Source organism: Culex quinquefasciatus, chromosome 1, assembly GCF_015732765.1.
Source record: "Culex quinquefasciatus strain JHB chromosome 1, VPISU_Cqui_1.0_pri_paternal, whole genome shotgun sequence".
NCBI lineage: Eukaryota > Metazoa > Arthropoda > Insecta > Diptera > Culicidae > Culex > Culex quinquefasciatus.
Window position 1 is genome coordinate 69,039,470 of NC_051861.1, and position 26,250 is coordinate 69,065,719.

At 43.5% G+C, this 26,250-nt stretch overlaps 1 protein-coding gene, 1 long non-coding RNA gene and 1 pseudogene across 2 annotated transcripts; 2 read left to right on the forward strand and 1 right to left on the reverse strand.

Annotated features, from left to right (window-relative positions):
• Nucleotides 1–309: 309 nt before the first annotated feature.
• On the reverse strand, nucleotides 310–1,031 carry LOC6053886. The gene is made up of 3 exons (XM_038264784.1): nucleotides 999–1,031; nucleotides 820–933; nucleotides 310–763 (listed from the first exon to the last, which is right to left on the reverse strand). The coding sequence occupies exons 1-3, from the start codon at nucleotides 1,029–1,031 to the stop codon at nucleotides 509–511; spliced, it is 402 nt and encodes a 133-aa protein (XP_038120712.1). The 3' UTR covers nucleotides 310–508.
• Nucleotides 1,032–21,690: 20,659 nt separating this feature from the next.
• Nucleotides 21,691–22,482, forward strand: LOC6053885 (annotated as a pseudogene).
• An 835-nt stretch (nucleotides 22,483–23,317) lies between these two features.
• Nucleotides 23,318–24,397, forward strand: LOC119765567. Its single transcript, XR_005276821.1, has 3 exons — nucleotides 23,318–23,486; nucleotides 23,546–23,655; nucleotides 23,806–24,397. It is a non-coding gene; the product is annotated as an uncharacterized LOC119765567 (long non-coding RNA).
• The last annotated feature ends 1,853 nt before the right edge of the window (nucleotides 24,398–26,250 follow it).

The following is a 26,250-nucleotide window of genomic DNA, read 5'->3' on the forward strand; positions in this document are numbered from 1 at the left end:
CTTCCGGGATTCTTCATCTCCCGACTCGCTAGAATCCGATGTAACGGATGCCTTCCGTTTTGGAGTCGATTCCATTTTTTTCCGAATCGCTTGACACTTGACCAACGTTTGCGGTTTTTGAAACTGCGCGATTTAGTCGCCGCCGCCTACAGTTCAGAACAGACGACCGCACTTTGCGTAGTAGCCAGAACCGCAAAATGTAAAATAATCTTGCCACGCATAATAAAATCTCATTTTTGTTTAATTTTTCAGCATTTGGATGCGCGGGTTGTCGATTTTGATTTTTAGCTGCCGGATCACTTGGAGCCAGGTGATAATCTTGAACATGCGCATGCCCTCGACGAGGGCGTCAAAGACCTTCGGGTATTGGCCGAAGTCAAACCATAGTGTGAGGAGGCGGCGGGGGGTCCTGGAGGAAGTTGCTTTGGGAGAGGTTGATCGAGTGGATGAACCTTCCACGGTGGGGACGGCTTGCTTTTTTTGTCTTCGCCAAGGTTCTGCCGGAGGTCTACCGAACCGAGAGCCGCCTCAATGGCCAACACAAATCGTTGCGGAACTCGGGGAAGCGTTCAGTTTCCAGCAGCTCCTCGTCGACGTCGACAGATCGAGCCGGAACTGCGACGGCGTTCCGCCGGCGGGCAGCGGACATTTTTGAGCCCGTCACCTGAAGCAGCTTGGGAGCCGGCGGCGTGGCCAGCGGTTCAAACGCGTTTGTGGAACTGATCATGCCGAGGGAAGGCCAACAGGACGAGGTTGACAGCGTCTGGGAACGGGAGTTTAGGTGAGGTTTGAGAGAATTAGATTGCAAATGAGTGTTACCTTTGACCACGAAGGACCACGCCAGCCAATGTACCGGGGGCTACGGTTTGTTCCTTTCCAGGACAGGTTCCCAGGGTGGGTTCCGAAAAAAACAAGTCTTCCGACGCTTCCGCACTGAAAGATGCAAAGATTTAATCTCGACTCAATAGAGTTATTTACGTGCGCATGTATTGCGTTACAATTTTTCCGGTAACTTGAGCGGAACCGTCCATGTCGGTGGGCAGTCGGTGGCCTGGTTGAAATAGATCCTGTCGGAAGTGGCAGCGTCTGTTCGATGTCGCTTAGTAAAAAGTTGCTGTCCTCATCGATCTGGATGACCTGCAGCGGTTGACCAACGTCGGCGGTTACAGTTGCCGGCTCGGTTGAATAACCAGAGCAGCTGGTTCCGACAACGGTTCTTGCACGTCACCTTCTCCCTACGCTCCTTGACCTGCACGTGGGCTTGTCCATTCTTCGACTAGCAGTTGACCTGGATACACACCTCCAGCCGTCGCTGTGAGTTCCATTTCGAGCAGGTCACGCGCCGTCTATCACAATTTGCGCCACCTCGTACTCGCCGTGGTGAACTGCGAGACATGCCATGTAGATCGACCCGTCCTGCGTGTCTTCGGGGATAAACTTGACCAACTCGTGGAGTCCTTCGAGGTTGCTGATGCTGCCAGTAGGCGCGGTTTTCAGCTGACCGGGATGGTTAGCCGGAACGCGAACCAGTGGGTGGATGATTCTCGAGGAGATACCTGTAAGATCGTTTCAAGGGTTTCCAGCGACCTCGATCGGTTCGAACAGCTTGACCAAGGCCGAGATCTGAATTGTTGCCGAACATTTGTAGAACGGAAGCAGCTTCACCGTGAATATGCTGTTGGTGGAGATGTCGTGCAGGAGGACGCGCTGAATCTGCGGCATTAGCATTTGGCATTCATCCCCACCGTACGGATCAACTTGTTCATTGTAGAACTACAAGTAGAATCATCCAGGTCCAGGTCCACCAGCGTTCCCTGTTGAGCATGAGCATGAGCATGAGCATGGTTGACTGCCAATGAGCTGCTACTCCGTTATTGACAGATCAGCTGAAGTTAAACAATGAATCAAAAATGATCAGTGGGAGCCAAGCATCCGTTCACTGTTTAACCCTGAAGACCCCGACTTTTTAGTCAATACCGGTGCCCTCCCAAGAAGCCTGCAGTTCAACAAAAGGGAGGAATGTTAGTCCGATAGTTGAAGTTGCAGACTCTTCAAGCACATAGTTTTTCGCTATATACTTGTTGATACCGCTTGAGACCGTTGAATCCACAGCATCTCCTTCAAGCATCACGTGATTATTTTTTTTGGGTTAGTAGGATAAGGTATTGGCTTTTCGATGCCTCCCGAGCTACGATGCTATGGGGAGGACTTTCATAACAAACCCGTCGGCGAGCCTTCCGAGCAACGATGCTATGGGAAGGTCTTTCTAATTAGCACACCAAAACACTCGCGCACAGGTATTTAAATACTGAATAAATGTAATTTTTCATCACGATTACCCAGACGACATTGATGATAAAGGCAGGACTTTTCTACAGTCATTTACAGTAATACTTAAACTTATTTTAATGCAACAATTCACACGACGTCGTGCCTCCCGATCAACGATGATGTAGGAAGGACTTGAGCAAGCCAATCAGGATGAAACACGAAATAAAATTCTTTTCTTTTCACACACAATGCCACATAATTGACCGCGCGTCACCACCCAACTAATTGAACTGATTTTTTTTCTGCTTGTGGGCAAGCCAATCAGGATGAAACACGAAATAAAATTCTTTTCTTTTCACACACAATGCCACATAATTGAACGCGCGTCACCACCCAACTAATTGAACTGATTTTCTTCTGCTTGTGGGCAAGCCAATCAGGATGAAACACGAAATAAAATTCTTTTCTTTTCACACACAATGCCACATAATTGACCGCGCGTCACCACCCAACTAATCGAACTGATTTTCTTCTGCTTGTGGGCAAGCCAATCAGGATGAAACACGAAATAAAATTCTTTTCTTTTCACACACAATGCCACATAATTGACCGCGCGTCACCACCCAACTAATTGAACTGATTTTCTTCTGCTTGTGGGCAAGCCAACCAGGATGAAACACGAAATAAAATTCTTTTCTTTTCACACACAATGCCACATAATTGACCGCGCGTCACCACCCAACTAATTGAACTGATTTTTTCTGCTTGTGGGCAAGCCAATCAGGATGAAACACGAAATAAAATTCTTTTCTTTTCACACACAATGCCACATAATTGACCGCGCGTCACCACCCAACTAATCGAACTGATTTTCTTCTGCTTGTGGGCAAGCCAATCAGGATGAAACACGAAATAAAATTCTTTTCTTTTCACACACAATGCCACATAATTGACCGCGCGTCACCACCCAACTAATTGAACTGATTTTCTTCTGCTTGTGGGCAAGCCAATCAGGATGAAACACGAAATAAAATTCTTTTCTTTTCACACACAATGCCACATAATTGACCGCGCGTCACCACCCAACTAATTGAACTGATTTTCTTCTGCTTGTGGGCAAGCCAATCAGGATGAAACACGAAATAAAATTCTTTTCTTTTCACACACAATGCCACATAATTGACCGCGCGTCACCACCCAACTAATTGAACTGATTTTCTTCTGCTTGTGGGCAAGCCAACCAGGATGAAACACGAAATAAAATTCTTTTCTTTTCACACACAATGCCACATAATTGACCGCGCGTCACCACCCAACTAATTGAACTGATTTTCTTCTGCTTGTGGGCAAGCCAATCAGGATGAAACACGAAATAAAATTCTTTTCTTTTCACACACAATGCCACATAATTGACCGCGCGTCACCACCCAACTAATTGAACTGATTTTCTTCTGCTTGTGGGCAAGCCAACCAGGATGAAACACGAAATAAAATTCTTTTCTTTTCACACACAATGCCACATAATTGACCGCGCGTCACCACCCAACTAATTGAACTGATTTTCTTCTGCTTGTGGGCAAGCCAACCAGGATGAAACACGAAATAAAATTCTTTTCTTTTCACACACAATGCCACATAATTGACCGCGCGTCACCACCCAACTAATCGAACTGATTTTCTTCTGCTTGTGGGCAAGCCAATCAGGATGAAACACGAAATAAAATTCTTTTCTTTTCACACACAATGCCACATAATTGACCGCGCGTCACCACCCAACTAATTGAACTGATTTTCTTCTGCTTGTGGGCAAGCCAATCAGGATGAAACACGAAATAAAATTCTTTTCTTTTCACACACAATGCCACATAATTGACCGCGCGTCACCACCCAACTAATTGAACTGATTTTCTTCTGCTTGTGGGCAAGCCAATCAGGATGAAACACGAAATAAAATTCTTTTCTTTTCACACACAATGCCACATAATTGACCGCGCGTCACCACCCAACTAATTGAACTGATTTTCTTCTGCTTGTGGGCAAGCCAATCAGGATGAAACACGAAATAAAATTCTTTTCTTTTCACACACAATGCCACATAATTGACCGCGCGTCACCACCCAACTAATTGAACTGATTTTCTTCTGCTTGTGGGCAAGCCAACCAGGATGAAACACGAAATAAAATTCTTTTCTTTTCACACACAATGCCACATAATTGACCGCGCGTCACCACCCAACTAATTGAACTGATTTTCTTCTGCTTGTGGGCAAGCCAACCAGGATGAAACACGAAATAAAATTCTTTTCTTTTCACACACAATGCCACATAATTGACCGCGCGTCACCACCCAACTAATTGAACTGATTTTCTTCTGCTTGTGGGCAAGCCAATCAGGATGAAACACGAAATAAAATTCTTTTCTTTTCACACACAATGCCACATAATTGACCGCGCGTCACCACCCAACTAATTGAACTGATTTTCTTCTGCTTGTGGGCAAGCCAATCAGGATGAAACACGAAATAAAATTCTTTTCTTTTCACACACAATGCCACATAATTGACCGCGCGTCACCACCCAACTAATTGAACTGATTTTTTTCTGCTTGTGGGCAAGCCAATCAGGATGAAACACGAAATAAAATTCTTTTCTTTTCACACACAATGCCACATAATTGACCGCGCGTCACCACCCAACTAATTGAACTGATTTTCTTCTGCTTGTGGGCAAGCCAATCAGGATGAAACACGAAATAAAATTCTTTTCTTTTCACACACAATGCCACATAATTGACCGCGCGTCACCACCCAACTAATTGAACTGATTTTCTTCTGCTTGTGGGCAAGCCAACCAGGATGAAACACGAAATAAAATTCTTTTCTTTTCACACACAATGCCACATAATTGACCGCGCGTCACCACCCAACTAATTGAACTGATTTTCTTCTGCTTGTGGGCAAGCCAACCAGGATGAAACACGAAATAAAATTCTTTTCTTTTCACACACAATGCCACATAATTGACCGCGCGTCACCACCCAACTAATTGAACTGATTTTCTTCTGCTTGTGGGCAAGCCAACCAGGATGAAACACGAAATAAAATTCTTTTCTTTTCACACACAATGCCACATAATTGACCGCGCGTCACCACCCAACTAATTGAACTGATTTTCTTCTGCTTGTGGGCAAGCCAATCAGGATGAAACACGAAATAAAATTCTTTTCTTTTCACACACAATGCCACATAATTGACCGCGCGTCACCACCCAACTAATTGAACTGATTTTCTTCTGCTTGTGGGCAAGCCAACCAGGATGAAACACGAAATAAAATTCTTTTCTTTTCACACACAATGCCACATAATTGACCGCGCGTCACCACCCAACTAATTGAACTGATTTTCTTCTGCTTGTGGGCAAGCCAATCAGGATGAAACACGAAATAAAATTCTTTTCTTTTCACACACAATGCCACATAATTGACCGCGCGTCACCACCCAACTAATTGAACAAGTGATGTGGGCAAGCCAATCAGGATGAAACACGAAATAAAATTCTTTTCTTTTCACACACAATGCCACATAATTGACCGCGCGTCACCACCCAACTAATTGAACTGATTTTCTTCTGCTTGTGGGCAAGCCAACCAGGATGAAACACGAAATAAAATTCTTTTCTTTTCACACACAATGCCACATAATTGACCGCGCGTCACCACCCAACTAATTGAACTGATTTTCTTCTGCTTGTGGGCAAGCCAATCAGGATGAAACACGAAATAAAATTCTTTTCTTTTCACACACAATGCCACATAATTGACCGCGCGTCACCACCCAACTAATTGAACTGATTTTCTTCTGCTTGTGGGCAAGCCAACCAGGATGAAACACGAAATAAAATTCTTTTCTTTTCACACACAATGCCACATAATTGACCGCGCGTCACCACCCAACTAATTGAACTGATTTTCTTCTGCTTGTGGGCAAGCCAACCAGGATGAAACACGAAATAAAATTCTTTTCTTTTCACACACAATGCCACATAATTGACCGCGCGTCACCACCCAACTAATTGAACTGATTTTCTTCTGCTTGTGGGCAAGCCAACCAGGATGAAACACGAAATAAAATTCTTTTCTTTTCACACACAATGCCACATAATTGACCGCGCGTCACCACCCAACTAATTGAACTGATTTTCTTCTGCTTGTGGGCAAGCCAACCAGGATGAAACACGAAATAAAATTCTTTTCTTTTCACACACAATGCCACATAATTGACCGCGCGTCACCACCCAACTAATTGAACTGATTTTCTTCTGCTTGTGGGCAAGCCAATCAGGATGAAACACGAAATAAAATTCTTTTCTTTTCACACACAATGCCACATAATTGACCGCGCGTCACCACCCAACTAATTGAACTGATTTTCTTCTGCTTGTGGGCAAGCCAATCAGGATGAAACACGAAATAAAATTCTTTTCTTTTCACACACAATGCCACATAATTGACCGCGCGTCACCACCCAACTAATTGAACTGATTTTCTTCTGCTTGTGGGCAAGCCAATCAGGATGAAACACGAAATAAAATTCTTTTCTTTTCACACACAATGCCACATAATTGACCGCGCGTCACCACCCAACTAATTGAACTGATTTTCTTCTGCTTGTGGGCAAGCCAACCAGGATGAAACACGAAATAAAATTCTTTTCTTTTCACACACAATGCCACATAATTGACCGCGCGTCACCACCCAACTAATCGAACTGATTTTCTTCTGCTTGTGGGCAAGCCAATCAGGATGAAACACGAAATAAAATTCTTTTCTTTTCACACACAATGCCACATAATTGACCGCGCGTCACCACCCAACTAATTGAACTGATTTTCTTCTGCTTGTGGGCAAGCCAACCAGGATGAAACACGAAATAAAATTCTTTTCTTTTCACACACAATGCCACATAATTGACCGCGCGTCACCACCCAACTAATTGAACTGATTTTCTTCTGCTTGTGGGCAAGCCAATCAGGATGAAACACGAAATAAAATTCTTTTCTTTTCACACACAATGCCACATAATTGACCGCGCGTCACCACCCAACTAATTGAACTGATTTTCTTCTGCTTGTGGGCAAGCCAACCAGGATGAAACACGAAATAAAATTCTTTTCTTTTCACACACAATGCCACATAATTGACCGCGCGTCACCACCCAACTAATCGAACTGATTTTCTTCTGCTTGTGGGCAAGCCAATCAGGATGAAACACGAAATAAAATTCTTTTCTTTTCACACACAATGCCACATAATTGACCGCGCGTCACCACCCAACTAATTGAACTGATTTTCTTCTGCTTGTGGGCAAGCCAACCAGGATGAAACACGAAATAAAATTCTTTTCTTTTCACACACAATGCCACATAATTGACCGCGCGTCACCACCCAACTAATTGAACTGATTTTCTTCTGCTTGTGGGCAAGCCAACCAGGATGAAACACGAAATAAAATTCTTTTCTTTTCACACACAATGCCACATAATTGACCGCGCGTCACCACCCAACTAATCGAACTGATTTTCTTCTGCTTGTGGGCAAGCCAATCAGGATGAAACACGAAATAAAATTCTTTTCTTTTCACACACAATGCCACATAATTGACCGCGCGTCACCACCCAACTAATTGAACTGATTTTCTTCTGCTTGTGGGCAAGCCAACCAGGATGAAACACGAAATAAAATTCTTTTCTTTTCACACACAATGCCACATAATTGACCGCGCGTCACCACCCAACTAATTGAACTGATTTTCTTCTGCTTGTGGGCAAGCCAATCAGGATGAAACACGAAATAAAATTCTTTTCTTTTCACACACAATGCCACATAATTGACCGCGCGTCACCACCCAACTAATCGAACTGATTTTCTTCTGCTTGTGGGCAAGCCAACCAGGATGAAACACGAAATAAAATTCTTTTCTTTTCACACACAATGCCACATAATTGACCGCGCGTCACCACCCAACTAATTGAACTGATTTTCTTCTGCTTGTCCAGGTCCACCAGCGTTCCCTGTTGAAATAAAACTAATCCCGAGACTGCCTCAACCAACCGCACCCCATTTGGGCTCGCCGAGATATTTGATGAAGCACCTGGCAGCTGGCGGTTTTTCGCTAGCAGGTTCAGGTTGCAACAGCATGTTCTGGTTCGGTTGCAGGTGTTTATCCTGCAGCATTCGACGGAACTTGTTCTTTTCCTGTCACTCGTCGGTCGATGTTCTAGGCTCCTGCACAATCAAATTTGAAATAAATAACGATCAAGCATCCAAAACATGTCAACACTCACGTCAAATCCCACTACACAAAGATAATCTCACAAACGTTGGACGTTACCTCTTCTTTGTCCATGATACGGTCCGGCGCTCCTGAACTTGTACCGGTTCCAGGCTGTTACGTTCCCTCCCCCGTGTTGAGTTAGGATGACTACTGTCAACATCTACGCGCCCCCTGTCAGCGAGAGAAAAAGTGTATACCTTTGTTACACCTTCTTGGAGTATTTTTTTGTTTTTGTTATTTTGGCGCACTCATCGTCGCCGTCATTCGCGAACAAGCTTTACAACGGTAAACACGAAGAATAAAAGTTTCCTTTTGCGTTCTTTCTGAAAAAACCACGTTTATTTCGTTCTCCGATTGATTTTGTGTTTTTCCGCGCGCTGTGCGAAGCGTTAATTCCCACAGGTTATGGGGCCCAGATTTGAAAGCTAGAGGAGAATCGGATTTCGAAGAGTATTTAAAGTGGTTTGCTTCTGGACGTTGTTCCGTGGACTGTGACCGGCGGAAAACAAAAAGAGGAACGAGCAAAATGGCGGACGGTATGAAGTTTACGTTTCCGAAGCTGAACAAGAACAACTATGTCTCGTGGAAGTTCCTGATGAAGACGTTGCTGGAACACGAGCAGGCGTGGGATGTTGTGTCAAGCCGAAACCGGAAGGGCAGAACGCACAGCAGCTGGTGCAATGAAAGAATATGGACTGCAAAGCTCGCACGTCGATCGTCCAAGGCATTGAGCTGAACCAGTTGCGGTTTGTCAAGAAGGCTGAAACGGCGCGAGAGATGTGGTTGAACCTCCAGACGTACCACGAGAAGGCGACGGCCGGGAACCAAGCAACCCTGCTTGACCATCTTTGTATGTTGAAGTTGAGCGAAGGTGAAGATATCGGACAACATCTGGATGTGATGGAGGACATGTTCGAGCGGCTGGAGCAGGCCGGACTCGAGTTTCAAGAACCGCTGCGGATCGCTATGACGTTGCGAAGTTTGCCTCGGTCATACAGAAGTTTCGTGACCTCACTGGAAAATCGGAAGCCGGAAGACCTGACGATGGATTTCGTTGTGGGTCGCTTGCGGGACGAATTCCAGAAGTGCGAGAGCCAGGAGGAGATTTATGTGAAGCAAGAGAAGGCTCTGAAGGTGAAATCTGAAGAAGTGAAGAAGTGCTACTTCTGTCAGAAACCAGGCCACTTCAGAGCGAACTGTCCGGAGATGAAGAAATGGAGAGACTCCAAGGCGGAGGAGGAGCAGCAGGATGAAGCGGATGTTTCTAGCAGGACCGTGTGCTTCGTTGCCGGTGACGGGTTCGTTGGTGATTGGATTGTGGACAGCGGAAGTTCGTGCCACATGACGAACGATCGCAGTTTCTTCAAGGTGTTCAAGCGCGAAACGGATACGGATGTGACGCTAGCGGATGGAACGAAGACGAAAGCAACCGGAAGCGGAAGTGGTGTGATTTTTGGAATCGACGGGAAAGGAAAACGTATCTGCATCACGTTGATGAACGTTCTGTTTGTTCCTGCTCTGGAAGGTGGATTGATTTCCGTTCGGAAATTGATGTTGAAGGGGTATGAAGTCGTGTTCAAGGCGGATCTGTGTCGGGTTCAAACACGAGATGGCGTTGTGGTTGCAGTAGCAGAAGCACGTGGGAATCAGTACGTGATGAAGACAGCTATCAAGGCCACGGAGCGCCCTCATGTGGTCAAAGATGTTTCAACGAGCGTTTCTACACTGAAGGCTAGACCGCATGTGGAATGCGAGATTTGTTTTCTTGTCGGTTCTGACGGACAGGAGGAGTCAAAACACCGGGCAAATACGAAGGCAAGCTGGTCAAGACGGTTGCGTATGGAGAAGAACGAGGACCGGAAGAAGATATAGGACGATTGAGAAGTGGAAGGGAGACGAAGGGATCTCGGAAGGTACGGTCCTACCTAATCGAAGACGGAGGTCCTACAATTATCGTAAAAGCCGGATGTATCTGCAGTGACGATAAGAGAACCAAGAAGTGGTGTCCAACTGACGGAAAGAAGGCGGCGAGCATTCCATCAAGCCAGCTGGGACCTTTGCTGCTGGAGATGTTGATGGAGCATGCAGAGCAGTCGATTCGGATCAGTAGTCAGTCAGGAGGAGTGTTGAGTTAGGATGACTACTGTCAACATTAGGGTGGTCCAAATCCGGACTTTTTTGGGGCTACCCCCTGAAATCAACGATTGACCCATCACTAGGCTAAATTCCAAATTTGAGCTCATTCTGACCACGGAACCCCTCCTCCAATCGCTTAAAGTTTGTATGGGAAAAATCGTCAAAATGTATGGAGAAAAGCAACTGTTTTACTTTTTTACCTGTGGAAGGCGCCATAATTATCCGATTCTTTCCATTTCTCAAATGTAGAACCTTCATTAAATTTAGAACAACTTTCCCGAAGACAGCATATTTTTAGGATTTTTTCCCGCGAAGTTATTAGCGCCCAAAACTGACCCTTTTTGCGCGGCCAGCTGTAAGGGGCTACCTAACAACTATGTTTATTTCCAATTCGTACACGCACGTGCTCTCTCTCAGGTTCAAACTCTCTCACAAGCTTGCTCGCCTGCCTGCCTGTCTGTTTACCAACAAGCGCGCGTTGTTTCTCTGCTTGGACTTTTGTCGTCGTCGTCGTTTTCGTTTGCTATCCGCTGCGCTGCGTTTCTGGCATGTTTATTATAATTTGTTGCTTGTTGCTGAAAAAAATAGTTTAAAGTAAAGAGAGCTTAGGCTCGATTAAAAAAGTACAGCAAATGTCATGAGAACAGGGTTTGTTTGTTTTTACAAGCATTACACGCAGTTTTTCGTATATGCTAAAGAAACATGATAATGATTCAATTATTTAAAAAAAATCTTCAGGTAATACAAATGTTGTTCCATTAGGTAGTTTGCTTTAACAAAAATATACTTTAGTACAAATCAAGGCAATTTTACAGTTATTGCTGCAAATTTTCATTTATACTCTCTAAAATTATTTTTTATTCTTTCTGAAATTTCTTTCTGTGGTCCTAGACCACCTGCAACAAATTTTGCAACTGTTTTTCATTTTTTGTTAGTTTACCTGTAAATTTTTCGATTCAGGAAACATCTCTTTCTGCACAATCGTTAACTACCTTCAGATCTTGCAGTTGCGGCCTTCTTTTAAGATACTCATTTGGATTCAGTTTAAAAAAAAATCTAAAGAAAATTCCTTCCTTTTTATCTAAAAAACTGCATGGTATTTCTTGTAACCAAAGCAGATAAATTAAAATCCAAAACGTTTGTTAGGTTTGGATCAGAACAGATGACGATTCATGGATGAACTAATTCATCAAATTTGTATTCTCTCTCACACGCTCTTATTATATGATATCTATTGTTGATCACATATTACATTACATTTTAAATCTCAAAACAAACCTGGTATTTTAGTTCAACATTATAATAAACATGTCTAGAGTTTTTTTTTGATAAGGTCCTATAAACATATGAAAGACAATAGTTTATTGATCCTATTCAAAAAAACTCTGGATGTCAAGAACGCAGCGCAGCGGATAGCAAACGAAAACGACGACGGCGACAAAAGTCCAAGCAGAGAAACAGCGCGCGCTTGTAGGTAAACAGGCAGGCAGGCAGGCAAGCAAGCTCGTGAGAGAGTTTGAACCTGAGAGAGAGCACGTGCGTGTACGAATTGGAAATAAACATCGTTGTTAGGTAGCCCTTACAGCTGGCCGCGCAAAAGGGTCAGTTTTGGGCGCTAATAACTTCGCGGGAAAAATCCTAAAATATGCTGTCTTCGGGAAAGTTGTTCTAAATTTAATGAAGGTTCTACATTTGAGAAATGGAAAGAATCGGATAATTATGGCGCCTTCCACAGGTAAAAAGTAAAACAGTTGCTTTTCTCCATACATTTTGACGATTTTTCCCATACAAACTTTAAGCGATTGGAGGGAGGGGTTCCCGTGGTCAGAATGAGCTCAAATTTGGAATTTAGCCTAGTGATGGGTCAATCGTTGATTTCAGGGGGTAGCCCCAAAAAAGTCCGGATTTGGACCACCCTAGTCAACATCTACGCGCCCCTGTCAGCGAGAGAAAAAGTGTATACCTGGGACGGGACGGCTGGATAGAGTCTTCTTATTGAGTGTTTACGTTTGTATTCTTCTTCTGTTTTTTGCAAGAAAATTCGTGTTCGAAAACAAATATCAAGCAATCTGTGATGCAGATAGCTTGACAATTCAAATTTTCTTGATGATGGTTTTCAACTCAGTGCTCAAGCATGTGGATGACTTGTTGTTTAGTTTCTCCTCGCAGATTTTTTTTTGAATTTGGCTGTTAAAAATTGCGGTTGGACGTGGGTGGAGAATCCTGAGTTTATATTCCATCGTTTTACGGTGGATCCGTTCATAAGGAGCTGCCGGGTACAAATTACTTGAAATGGTTGGCAAATCAAAGATGAGTCAAAAAATGTTCATTTCTTCAATTTTTATATGAAAGATTTTTCATTTTCATTTGGATGTGAAAAATGCAATACGATTTCAATGCGTTTTCTTACATCAATTTAAAAAAAAATCCTAAAAAGCCTGCAAGTCATTAAATGGGAGGGGAGATTTTTCTTTGATCTGCTCCTGTCGTTGTCCCGTTACGCAAAGAAAGTAAATACACTCAACCCCCGGTGGTTGGTCACTTTTTCGTTTGACACTTTTTTAGTTTGTACCCCGTTGGTTGGTCAAAGTCAAACTAAAAAGTGACGAACTGTCACTTTTTACACGGTGCTCACGCATACTATCAAAACAAACGTTTGGTAGTGTGTGTGAACTCCGTGTAAAAGGGGTGTCAAACTAAAAAGTGACCCCGTTCGTTTGACAACAGTTGGTGTCAAACCATCGGGGTTTGAGTGTAAATCTTTCCCAGCTCCCCAAAGAGGAGCACGTCGAATTCAACGGCAATTTTTACTCAACTTTAAAGAAAGTTAACATTCCTTAGGTCGCACGCCCTAAGGTGTCAGAATCGAAAGAAATGGCTGGCAAAAATTCAAATTTGTACCAATTCATTCACTTCAAAGAGCATAAAAGTTTGTTTTTCAATTTGTGGTTGAAATAAAAAAGTGCGAAAAAAATCAAATAGGCTAAACTGTGGCCATTATTTTTGTTTGCTTTTTAAATCCAGTTCTACAATGTTGTTTCTTCATGCCACATTTTAATTTCATGGGAAGCACAGGTTTAATATTGTTCAATTTAGATGACATTTCTATGCAACGCGCAAAAAAAAATAACAAGAGTTTTAAATGGGCAAAAGAATAGTCGGTTCATGAAATGTACACTCAACCCCCGGTGGTTGGTCACTTTTTCGTTTGACACTTTTTTAGTTTGTACCCCGTTGGTTGGTCAAAGTCAAACTAAAAAGTGACGAACTGTCACTTTTTACACGGCGCTCACGCACACTATCAAAACAAACGTTAGGTAGTGTGTGTGAACTCCGTGTATAAGGGGTGTCAAACTAAAACGTGACCCCGTTCGTTTGACAGCAGTTGGTGTCAAACCATCGGGGTTTGAGTGTATTGTTTTTTAAAATAAAAATGCTGATAAGTCAATATTCGGTGTACGATAGAAATAAATGCCTTTCAATTGAAAATATTTCAATTAATCTATTAATGCAATTTACAATTATTTGTGAAATTGATTTAAATTCGTTTTATTATTTTTTTTCAACTCAAATTACAATACTTCTCATTTTCTCCTCATAAGAAAGGACTGGTTTAGGTTGACAGAAGCGGCCATGTTGAAAGTGGTTTAGTTTGACAATAGGTTTTTTCTCTTTGTTTATCCCATCCCAGGTGTATACCTTTGTTACACCTTCTTGGAGTATTTTTTTGTTTTTGTTATTTTGGCGCACTCATCGTCGCCGTCATTCGCGAACAAGCTTTACAACGGTAAACACGAAGAATAAAAGTTTCCTTTTGCGTTCTTTCTGAAAAAACCACGTTTATTTCGTTCTCCGATTGATTTTGTGTTTTTCCGCGCGCTGTGCGAAGCGTTAATTCCCACACCCCGCTTTACGACAGCATTCTCATGGGTAATAAGCTTGAGTGCTTACATAGGGTTTGCTGGGACTGTGGCGTCAACGGGAAGTTCATCGCTGCCTTGTCCTTAGCGATAAAGTTTTGTGCACTTCAGCCGTCGCTTTACATGATCTTTGCCAACTCAAACAACTTCCGTAAGTTTTGCATCTTGTAGATCTGCAATAGTCACCCGGTAGGTTTACGAATCTGGATTTCCTTCTCGGCAATGGCGATCGTTGTTCCTAATTTGCAGGTTATCAGCGAATATGTCCATTATGCGCATCATGTGGGCGAAGATCAGCAACCAGTGACCGGTTTGCTTCAGCCGACAGAACAGCTGGTCAAACAAAATCAGCTGTCTTTCTGATGGTAGATCGTGGTCTGTTTCAGAACGGAAAACATCAAAAGGACAAGTACTTTTCACAGTACTTCTTGTTGAACAGCAGGTTCCAGTACCAGTTGAACTGCTACTAATAGAACTACACCGAGCAGGCCAATTTTCAGCATGATCCTCAAGTTGCTCGTCCAGCTCGGATATACTCCACTCACGGCAATTAGATCGACGTAGCCTCCTTCATTATTTCGACACCTAGAACACGGAGAAACTTTGGGATGACCTAACAAACCCATATACACTCAACCCCCGGTGGTTGGTCACTTTTTCGTTTGACACTTTTTTAGTTTGTACCCCGTTGGTTGGTCAAAGTCAAACTAAAAAGTGACGAACTGTCACATTTTACACGGCGCACACGCACACTATCAAAATAAACGTTTGGTAGTGTATGTGAACTCCGTGTAAAAGGGGTGTCAAACTAAAACGTGACCCCATTCGTTTGACAACAGTTGGTGTCAAACCATCGGGGTTTGAGTGTACAAGTAGTCAACCTACCTCATCACACCGCAGATTCGGCACACGCTCCAGGCAAACCAGCGTCCTTCTCTGCTTGCTGCTACTTCAGCACTGAGCTGGTCGTCTACCATGTTTGAAGTTGGCTGCTCCTTTTCCAGCGTCATCATCATGTCGCAGGAGCGCCGAGCAGCGATTTTTTTCGTAATCCGCGTTGTAGCATTGGAGATCGAGGAAGCTGCCGCGGGATGTTGATTTAGCGCTCCTGGAAGACGATGACGAGCTCGTCGACGATTTGTTGCGGATAAATGGATGCTCCACTGAAGAGGGCTTCGTTGTTTAGGGCATAGTCCTTGCAGGGGGAACTATCGGAGAGAAGACTTTTGGGTCGGGACGGGCTTGTACGGAAGATTCAGGCCAAACGTTGTGGGGTAGCTTAAGTCGGCATTCGGATTGGTTTGAGGGTTGTTCGTGAACTCCCTCCATCATGGCTATCATGACCAACAGCTGCTGCTTGATGACGTGGTACAGTTTCTTCTCCGGGATTTGGCAGCGTGACGGCCTTCGTGTCAAGATTGTAATCTTGTGTAATCGCGTGGTTCGTGATACGCCTTGATCTTGTTCGCATCCTCGTCCGGGAGTCTAAATAGGATCCTTGCTTCATGCCATGACCGCTATCACACCGCCTGTTTCACCCTTATTCATTTTATCCGCCCAAAAAACCCGGTCGGTCTTCGCGCCAGTTGATGTAGAGACCCTAAATAGGGAGACTGGTCTAAGCTGGCTTAATCGATCTGGCAACGTATGTTTTGAGCTTGGCAACACTGATAAGTTTTGCTGGGCGTAAAGGCAAATGCTCGTTTGGATACGTCAAACTCGTGTCTGTTTGGGTACGTCAAATTCACTTCGACCAGTCTCCCTATTTAGGGTCTCTAAGTTGATGTCCTTACTCAGATACACTCAACCCCCGGTGGTTGGTCACTTTTTCGTTTGACACTTTTTTAGTTTGTAACCCGTTGGTTGGTCAAAGTCAAACTAAAAAGTGACGAACTGTCACATTTTACACGGCGCACACGCACACTATCAAAACAAACGTTTGGTAGTGTATGTGAACTCCGTGTAAAAGGGGTGTCAAACTAAAACGTGACCCCGTTCGTTTGACAACAGTTGGTGTCAAACCATCGGGGTTTGAGTGTAGTCTGTCAGGTTTTCCTCCTAGTCGGTTAAGTCTGGTGTCGGAACAACCACCTACACACAAAGCGTTCCAGTCTGAGCAGTGCCTGGTCCAGATCGTTACGTCGCTTGGTTGATGGCTTCAACTGTGTCAGTGTGTGCCACCCGCGGAACACCGGCAGATATTCGTGGCTCAAAACCGAAGGTGTGACCATCTTGATAATCCTTGCTGGCACCACAGGTTGTTGCGACGACGGGACGAGTCACTGCAAAAGATGATCCTCGATTAGCACTTTTCCGGCCACGGCATGCTTCGATACATGCAAATCCAGGATCTGTCCCCTTCACTCCAGGATTTGAAACCCGAGGCCCCGCTTTTTTCATTCAATTTCGAAAGAAGATGAACCTCCACTTATGCTGTTTCGGCCTGTTTGCTGCAACCCGTCGAGCTTCTCGTAGGACAGATGGTACGGGACCCGGTCGGAAATGGCGGACACAATTCTGGCGTTCGTCTGGGGGCTTGCGCCAGCCATCTGGCAGAATTTCTCCCAGATTTACCCCAGATTTCTGCCATGATTTCTGGCGAATATGACACAAACCGGTCGTGCACGGTTCAACCCTCGGTTCAACCGATTGAACCGGTTGATTTTTGTGCCAGACAGCTGGCAGAACTTTCGCCCGATTTTCGCCAGATTCATCTGGCGTTACGCAAAACTTGTCTAGGATAAGTGTGCCAAGTGTGTCTGAACTGCACGACAAACGTCCGCCAGCGCCAGACACTCAAATTTACCAGATTATTTTCCGAGTGGGAATAGATCGATCAACAGCTGGAACCGAAAGCTCAACCCGGCGCGACGAGAATGTAGCTGTTAAACATTAAAAAAACAGTTTCTATAATAATAATTTTGTTTTACCAAACTTACCAAACCACCTAACACAAAACACCTCAGTCAAACGCTAAGTCCAAAATGTCACTTTTAGATTTCGGCAAAGTCACCATCAAGCAAAATGAAGTTCAGTTCAGTGATCTCAAATTTGCAATGCAAAATCAAAACAAACCCATCTCAAATTTGAGATCGTTGAAACGAACTTCATTTTGCTTGAACGAACTTAAAAATTGAGTTTCCCCAGTAAGCGTGCACGGTTAGGTTCGATAAGGCCTAATTTTAAGTCTTAAAAGACTAATGTCAGCTTTGCGTGTTGGGGTGTTGACGTTTCTTTTCCATAACGACAACAATGCCATGTGCTAGCAATTTCCATAAATAAAAATTGTTTTTCTGCCTTAATTGTTCGCAATTACCAATTCAGCTCAATAAAATGGAGGTCGATAGTGCACCAATTGAGGACTCTCCCTTGGCCACGAGACAAAACTCGCAGAAGGCCAGCACAGGACAGAAAAGGAAATCCGCAAAATCTTCGTTCCCCGGTCCAGGTTGGTTTCTTTCCCCGCACGGAATTTTTCCCCCGATTTACTGATTGTTTGCTTTTCGTCCACACAGACAGTCCGCGCTGAAGGAGCAATGGCTGAAGATTTTCACCCCTGTTGTGGAGCAGTTGTTGCTGCAGATCCGTTACAATGTGCGCTGTAAGCAGGTGGAAATTCGACTCGGTTCGGAGACACGCGATCCGTCGAATCTGCAGCGTGGTGCCGACTTTGTCCGCGCCTTCGTGCTAGGATTTGAGGTCGAAGACGCGTTGGCACTGCTACGGCTGGACGATCTGTTCATCGAGTCGTTCGAAGTGAACGATGTCAAAACGTTGAAAGGTAGGATTTTCCCTCTTCGTTTCCCCTCTCCGGGGGCGTTTTTTTAAAACTCGATTGTTTAATTTGTTTCAGGTGACCACCTGAGTCGAGCCATTGGTCGGCTGGCCGGTAAAGGAGGACGCACCAAGTTCACGCTGGAAAACTCCACCAAGACGCGCATCGTTTTGCAAGATTCCAAAATTCACATTCTTGGCAATTACAAAAACATTCAGTACGCCAAACGCGCCATAAGCCACCTAATTCTTGGATCGCCAGCCAGTAAAGTGTACGGAAATCTACGCACTGTGGCTAACAAAATATCTGATAGGCTCTGAGTTTTGTTTGGGTTAATAAAAAATAAATTCTATATTAACTGATTTTTGTTTTTTGAGTAAGGCCAATAAACATCTTGCAGGCCAAGGATTGGTACCTAAGAGCATGCAATGGCACTGACCTTGTTGCGTGCTCTTCGGTTGACGTCCACGTAAGGAACATCCTGGAAGGAGCGTAACTAACTACATCCGTAGTTCTGTTAGATCATCCGAATTATCTTGATCAGAACAGTATAGCTCTGGTTCCTTGCGAGTGTCCTATTTTCTTACCTCCACGTTGGCTTGGTTTTCATGATGACCTAGCTGGTGGCCTGTGGAAACGGATCGTAAACCTTTGACCACCGCGGGTCAGAGTCGAGACGGCTAAAAGAAAGGGGCGCGACAATGTGGGAAAGGGAAGTAATTTGTGATTGTAGACGGTATTGTTTTGATTCGCAGTATGTTGAGTCAACTGCTGTGGATGTACCTGAAACATCGCACAACGGGGTTTCTCTTCTTTCCGTTTTTATCTACCATTAGAGAGCCTGGAGCTTATTGGAGAACGGACATCTCAAGCCTGAAGTGCCGATCGAGGCACGGGAGCTGTCAGACGGAGGTGCCTATCGAGCAAAATCCTTTGTCTTTTGCTCGATTGGTACCTCCGTTTGACAGTTCTCGTGCTTCGATTGGTGCTTTTGGTTTGGGATGTCCGTTCTCTAATAGGATCCAGCCTCTCTATCTACCATCTATATTCTGTTATTTTCTTGATTCTCTTATTTCTCAACGTTTTTCCACTCTATTTACTAATTGATGCTGCTGTAACAAACTGTCTGTTTTCCCTTAATTTGGCAGCGATTTATTTTGTTGTTAATTTCTTTATCTACTTCATCAATTACTATCTTTCTTTTACTATTGATTCTTCAAATAGTATATTTCTTTCACTGTCCATTGGTTTCAATCTTCACCCTTTTCTTCAAACAAATGAGATTCGAGCCCTTACTAAATTTTTGGAATGATCAAAGAATTAACACAAATATTACTATAAAACTTATATAAAATGCTTAGGACCAAAATATTGTAACAAAACACCGCGACAGAAGAAATAGCAACAGGTAAACACGACTCAACAATAGGGAAGATTTCAGGAGAAAACAATACACAGTAAATCACAATTAGTTTTTAAATTCAAACTAAAAATATAACAGTTTTGCTTTAATGAAAGTTAATAGGCACACTATAAATGGTTAGGCGCTTATACATACTTACATCAAACCCTACGTAATGTACCACCCCCGGCCGAGTTAAAATGCGTAACCGGAAAAGAAGGTGTGCATGCCTGGCACGAACACTCAAAGCGTGTTCTAGCGTGCTGCTCGTACTGACTCAGAGCAAGGGTGAGATGTACAGTATGTAAAAAAAAGTATTTACACCCCTTGGGCACTATGCACATTTTGTGATGAAACATGGAAAAAATTTAAAGTTTGACAGGAACCTAGTACTACGTTTTGTTCAGAAACTCATGCCAAACATTTTGCTACAAAAAGCTCATGAAAAGATGATTTCTATAAAAAGTTATATAACAAATACGATTACGAAAATAAAAAAGGTGCAAATAAAGTTTGTACACCTTTCGAAAAATTAACATAAATAATGTTATTTGTGGACAAATCACCATAAATCCAGTCTCCCAACTCCAAATAGGCATCCTTGACTGATTAAAAAAATAATTTGGATTGAATATAAAGTTTACAAACTACTTAGTATAAAAGTTTATATAACTCTGGAAATTCTATATAAAACTTATCTAAACTTAATTTTGCAAACTTTTAATTCAACTAAATGTCAATATATTACCATAGAATTGCTAAATAAACGTTTTGGAGTGGGTATAACACCGTTTTGGGGGTATTTGTATCGATAGAATAGATTTTTCGTTGGAATTTCGTACCAACCCGGAATTACGTCGTAGGAAAATCCGCCGGCATCCGAACCGGTCCACGATTCACAAGTTAACCTATGTGGAATCGGAAAGGGCATAAAATTTCCGATCTTTTGATACCCAAACATCTAGGGTACGTTATCCATTAGTGGACCCCTTTCCTATAGTGGACCCTCTGAAGGGTTTTTGATGAAAAATTCAATAAAATCACAATTTCAAGCGTGTTTTTGTCTACGAATCTTTTATTTGGCATGTTCAGCATCATTTAAAACAATGTTGGCTGACATTGACGTGTCCTTTCAGCCAAAATAAGTGTTTTGAGCAGGAGTTGGACACTCAGCACGCTGTGCGTGCACGGCGTTTTACAAACTGCGCACACTTCTGGCACTCTCGCGCACCTTCGTGCACCATCGCGCACCATTTTGACGTAACGAATCAGAGAAAGAATTTGGATAACATGGCAACACTTCTAGAAATGTCATGTTCAACTTTGTTTGCAAACAAACTAAGGAAAAATCCATTGCATTTTCAAAGACTTTTTTTTTATTTGTCTTCAAAACCTAAGTTAAATCAAAATTTTTATCATAATTTTACTTAAAACTGGTCAACATATAAAAAAAAGGTTTATTCCGTTTTCAAGACGTTGTTCCGGCTACTCTACTTGACGATTCTGGAGCGCAAAGAGCCGCCTTTCGCCCGGTTCCTCCATCAAACCTTGCCCAAATATCGCTCATCCATCGTCACTTTAAATCGACATCTAACTGATCCGAACAACAGCCTTGCCGGATCTGCCGCCACCAACGACGTCGCAGGTGACCAAACGTGGTTCAACGTCGTCGGTTCAACGTTGAAGACTATCACACAACTTGTTGAAGCTGCGGAGCAAGCAAACAAATTGTTGGCGCTCGGAGTGGTCCTTTTGGCCCGGCTACCGCTTTCTTGCACTAGAGTCCGGGAATTTGCATCCAACGGTGGCAAAGGAGGTCGAGGCGAAACTACAGAACTCACTGTGTCGCGAACGATGAAGATTCTCGGGAACAGCATGAAACGGATGAAGAATGTTATAAGGCCGAAGCGGGAAACGGTCAAGAGTGTGGAAAACTATCTGAAACCTAGTCTGAGACTGTACCGGAGAGAGAACCACTGTGACCTGCTGGTCCTTGGATGGAGATTGCGTGGGTTCTTTGATTGCGTACTGGTTAAAGAAGCGGGCTCGGAATGGATTGAACGTGGTCGTGGTGGAGAAGAATGCGACCTACCAGGAAGCATCCACTTGTCGGTCGGTTGGTAGTTCGAGGTAGCTATTTTCGATTGTGGAAAACATCCGTATGTGTTTGTACGGGGCGCTATATTAAGGAACATCTGGGAGAGGACATGAGAGGTTAATATCACCCTGTACGGATATCTGATGTTGGCCTCGGAGCAAAGAGCGTTACAGTTGCAGGAAAACTCCAAACTGCTAACACTCTCGGCGCAAAGAATTAGATTATAACTGCGGCACGACTCAAACAATGCTTCCCCTGGATGAACGGCTGCTGGTAGGATACGAAATAAGCGGCGCTGTGCAGTGGTCCGTTTCGACGATGACGGCGAGATTTTATGGTGAAGAACCTGCTTGGAAAGTGACCCTTTTTTGCAGCCAAAAAATCATGTTAGGGGGGAGTGGGTTGGCACAATCCTTCGTGCTGATATTTTCTGGTTTTCTGCAAACTAACAATCTTTGCAGGAGTTTTTGCTTGATCCGAAAAATCACAATAAAAAAAATCGTGCTACTTGTGGGTTGATTTTCTTCCTATTTAATGATACAAATAAATAACTGGTTTTGGATTTTGTTAACTTTTGTTTTCAAATTCTTTATTTGTTTATTCGTCCTTCTACTTTCTAGATGCCCAACGGTCCGAGAAGATGCTGCTCTTCTCCTTAACCGGTGGCAGCACCATCCTGAACGGTTCGTCATCGGCACCCTTTTCGTCCGTCTTGCTGCTGCTGTCCTCGGCGCGTTTAACCATTTTGCCACTGACAGCCGTCTCATTCGATTTTGCGGCGGATGATAACTTTCTTGCTGCCACTGCCCTTCTTAGCCTTGTACTTCTCGTCCCCGGTTCCCTAACGTTGTCGCAGGCAGCCAATTTTCCATCGACGGGACCCGGAAAGAATTTGCTCGAATCAGTGCTGGCGACGATGTTAGCTTCAGCGCTGAAGTCGTGGCCACCGCTACCGTACCAATTGTAGGATAGCGGTTCCACTAAAGAACGGAAATTAACCGCCGGCATTGATGCCGCCACTCCCTCCACTCCAGAAATTCCTTGAACGCCCACAAAACGACGATGAATCACCGGAATCTGCGCTGCTTTAAACTTGACGCCTTCAGACCGTTTTTCATGCCGCGTTTGTTGGTAAACAACTTTGAAATTGACATTTCAAACCGAAGTGATGCCAGTTTTGCGAAAATGTGCTATGACAGTTCCGCAAGCGTGAATTGTGTGCGCGCACATCGCCAGCACCCACGAACACCGCGGTGCACTACAGATTGTCAAGTCAAACAGATTGGCCGATCCAAATTAAATCGGCCTGGCAACCTATGCCTTGCCTCACCACAAATATCAAATTTTCGGCAACACTGCAAAGTGCTCAAATTTTGCGTGACTTAAACGTTATTGGAAAAAAAGTAAACAAAAAGGCTTGGAGAAAAAAACGGCAGGAAGTTTTTCAGTAAGTTTTGCAAAAGTGATTCGCAAAACGTTGTTGCGAGGGTGGGATTCTTTCAGTTTACGAAGGAAAATTGAAATTGTGCAGCGATAACCGAGAAGTTGCAGCGTAAGTTAATAAAATATGGACAAATGATCAACAATAACCACTCAAATACCTACTTTCAGCTCCATTTTGATCAAGACGACTTGTATATCGACACCGGTGGCAATGTAAAACACCGCAAAATGCATTTCCAATCTACAAGTTGGCACAGCCAGCAGCTGAATGGGCTCAGGTAAAACTCGTCTGCTTTAGAATGAAATTTCCTACATTTTATCGTCGAGGGCTTCCAAATCCTATGATTAGCCAGCGAATCCATTTTTTGTTAACATCTGCTTGAATTGGACTATACAGCCACATAGAATAATGTTTTTACAATTCACAGGATACTTTTGGAGATTGCATGGAATCGTCCTCTTCGACTGCACCTCGACGTTGGATTTATTTGGAGGGAATTCATCCGGCCGGTTAATGCTGAGAGCGAGGTGTCCTCGAGTACCCGGCATGAACCAGCCAAACTGGCTACAACGCAACGACCCAAGACATAACGACCGGGTTACAAACCATTCTCGTCTGTCTGTCCGAAATCGATCGGATGGATTCGATGGAAAAGTGCAAACCTTTTGCGGTACGTCATTTTCAGCAGATGGGAGTAAAACGTTCGCTACTGCCAGTGATTGCCAATACCGAGGAGGTTTACTACCGGAGACAACTGCATTTCAGTCCGACCGTATCGGGCGATGTTGTGAACGAAGTGACCTCCGGGAACTGAGTCACCAGTGCGACCAGATTACGCATCAGTCTCGCCGAGCCAGGAACCGCCCACTCCGACGCTACTATCGTTGATAACCATCGGAACTTGATCGAAACCCTAGAACCGATAATTTTATGGAAGTTAATAAAAACTGTAATCTGCTGTTCAATCAAACCTTGAAAAATGTTGATCACTTAAATTGAATCATTAAAAATACAACAGAAATGAGAACTGAGTTTTTTTTTTCAATAAAAAGTATTGAAATATTCATTACTGCCGTAATTCTTTTAACAAAACAATTGAAAATTTCCAAAAAATCGTACAAAATCCATCGAGAAATTAAAAGTGAGAGTGTGTGCAACATGGAGTTAAACTTTCTGTGCAGTTTCTGTGAAGGTTCCCATGGCACTTCGAAAAGTTTAACTCCATGTTGCACGCACGCACTCTCACTTTTAATGTCTCGATATCTGTTTCCGACCCGTGCTCCAAAAATTCATAATTCTTGAATATGAAAAAAAAATATTTAAATTTTAAAACAATGGTGTGCTAAAACGTAAAATAGCATGTAATAAAAAAATAATTTATAAATAAATATTGATAAAAAAAATAATGAATAAAAATATTGAAATTACAATACTTCCCATCCTTTCCCACCGTAAGAAACATAACGCGTTGCTCAACGCGTTTGGTGTCCAGCGCGTTTGGATCTGTCAAAATCGATCGGCCAATCTGTTTGACTTGACAATCTGTACGGTGCACCCATTTCACACTTGAACACAAACGGTTTTCCGAAAACGGTGCGGAAAGTCTAACCCCTTGGAGAAAATTCTCTTTTTTGAACATTTGGATACGACCCTTAGTTGCTGAGATATTGCCATGCAAAGGCAAGGCTGTATATCAAAGGTACTCGTCATCTTGCTTTGCATTAGTGTGAGTGCATGACTCCGTGCCACTAAAACCAAAACAATAACAAAAGAACAAAGGACCGTGCCAGGAAAACCAAAACATAAACAATGTCAATGTCAGTGGAGTGAGAGAGTCAGAGATAGCGATTTTGACAACCGCACTACTACACACTCAATCGCGAGTACCTTAGGTAGAAAGCCATGATGCAAAGGTTTAAAAACAGGATAATTGATGTTTTCTAAGTCTTACCCAAACAACCCACCATTTTCTAATGTCGATAGCTCAGCAACGATTTTCAATGTTAAAACACAGACAAACAGACGTGACTCTCAATACAAATTATTTTTGAAATCCATCAAATCACCAAATCACGGCGACGCCAGCGCTGCCTGGTGAACTGATGCCGAAGCGCAGCCCAAACACCAATACAAACCCATTACTGTCATGTGCCACGTCAGTGTATGCGTGAGACAAACAAGCCTAAACGATTGTAAACATCAACAGCTGATCGAAATAATGTTGTTGTTGCTACTCGATGAAAAGAATAAAAATCAACACCGAATGACGAAAATGACGGCGGGTTGGTTCCGTTTCCAATAGCAGAACCTTATGAGCCAAATCATGCGGCAGCACCAGCAACGACGCACCACAACCGCAACGACAGAGACCAAATCACTGGTCCTCCCCAGTTGCTACCAAGTTCTGTCGAAGATTTCTCCTCCACCGAAACCTCGAATCATTACACCTAACACCATCATCAACAAGATGCCCCTGGTCACGAAAACATCAGTAGTGGCCGCCGAAATAGATAAATCCAATTCAAACCTACCGGAAGTAATCCCACGATGGGCGTTTTGGAAATTTCCACGGGGAACGTGTCCACGGCGCAGTTATATTGCGTCAAACAACAAAAGCAAAAAGTGGCAAAGATTCCAAAAAACGCTGCCGCAAAATTTACATCGAAACAGAACCACAGAAACAGAACTGGAAAAAGATTGAGTGGCGCAACATCGCCAAAAGACAAAAAGGACGATCAGCAGCAGCAATCTGAGCAGCAGTCCACGAAGGGTAAGCAGGTTGCTCCGAAGGAGTAACACCACCACAGGATCCGGCTTCCTCAGCAGTAGCGATGAGAATAGACGGGCGAGCTGTCACGACAAGAGCGCCATC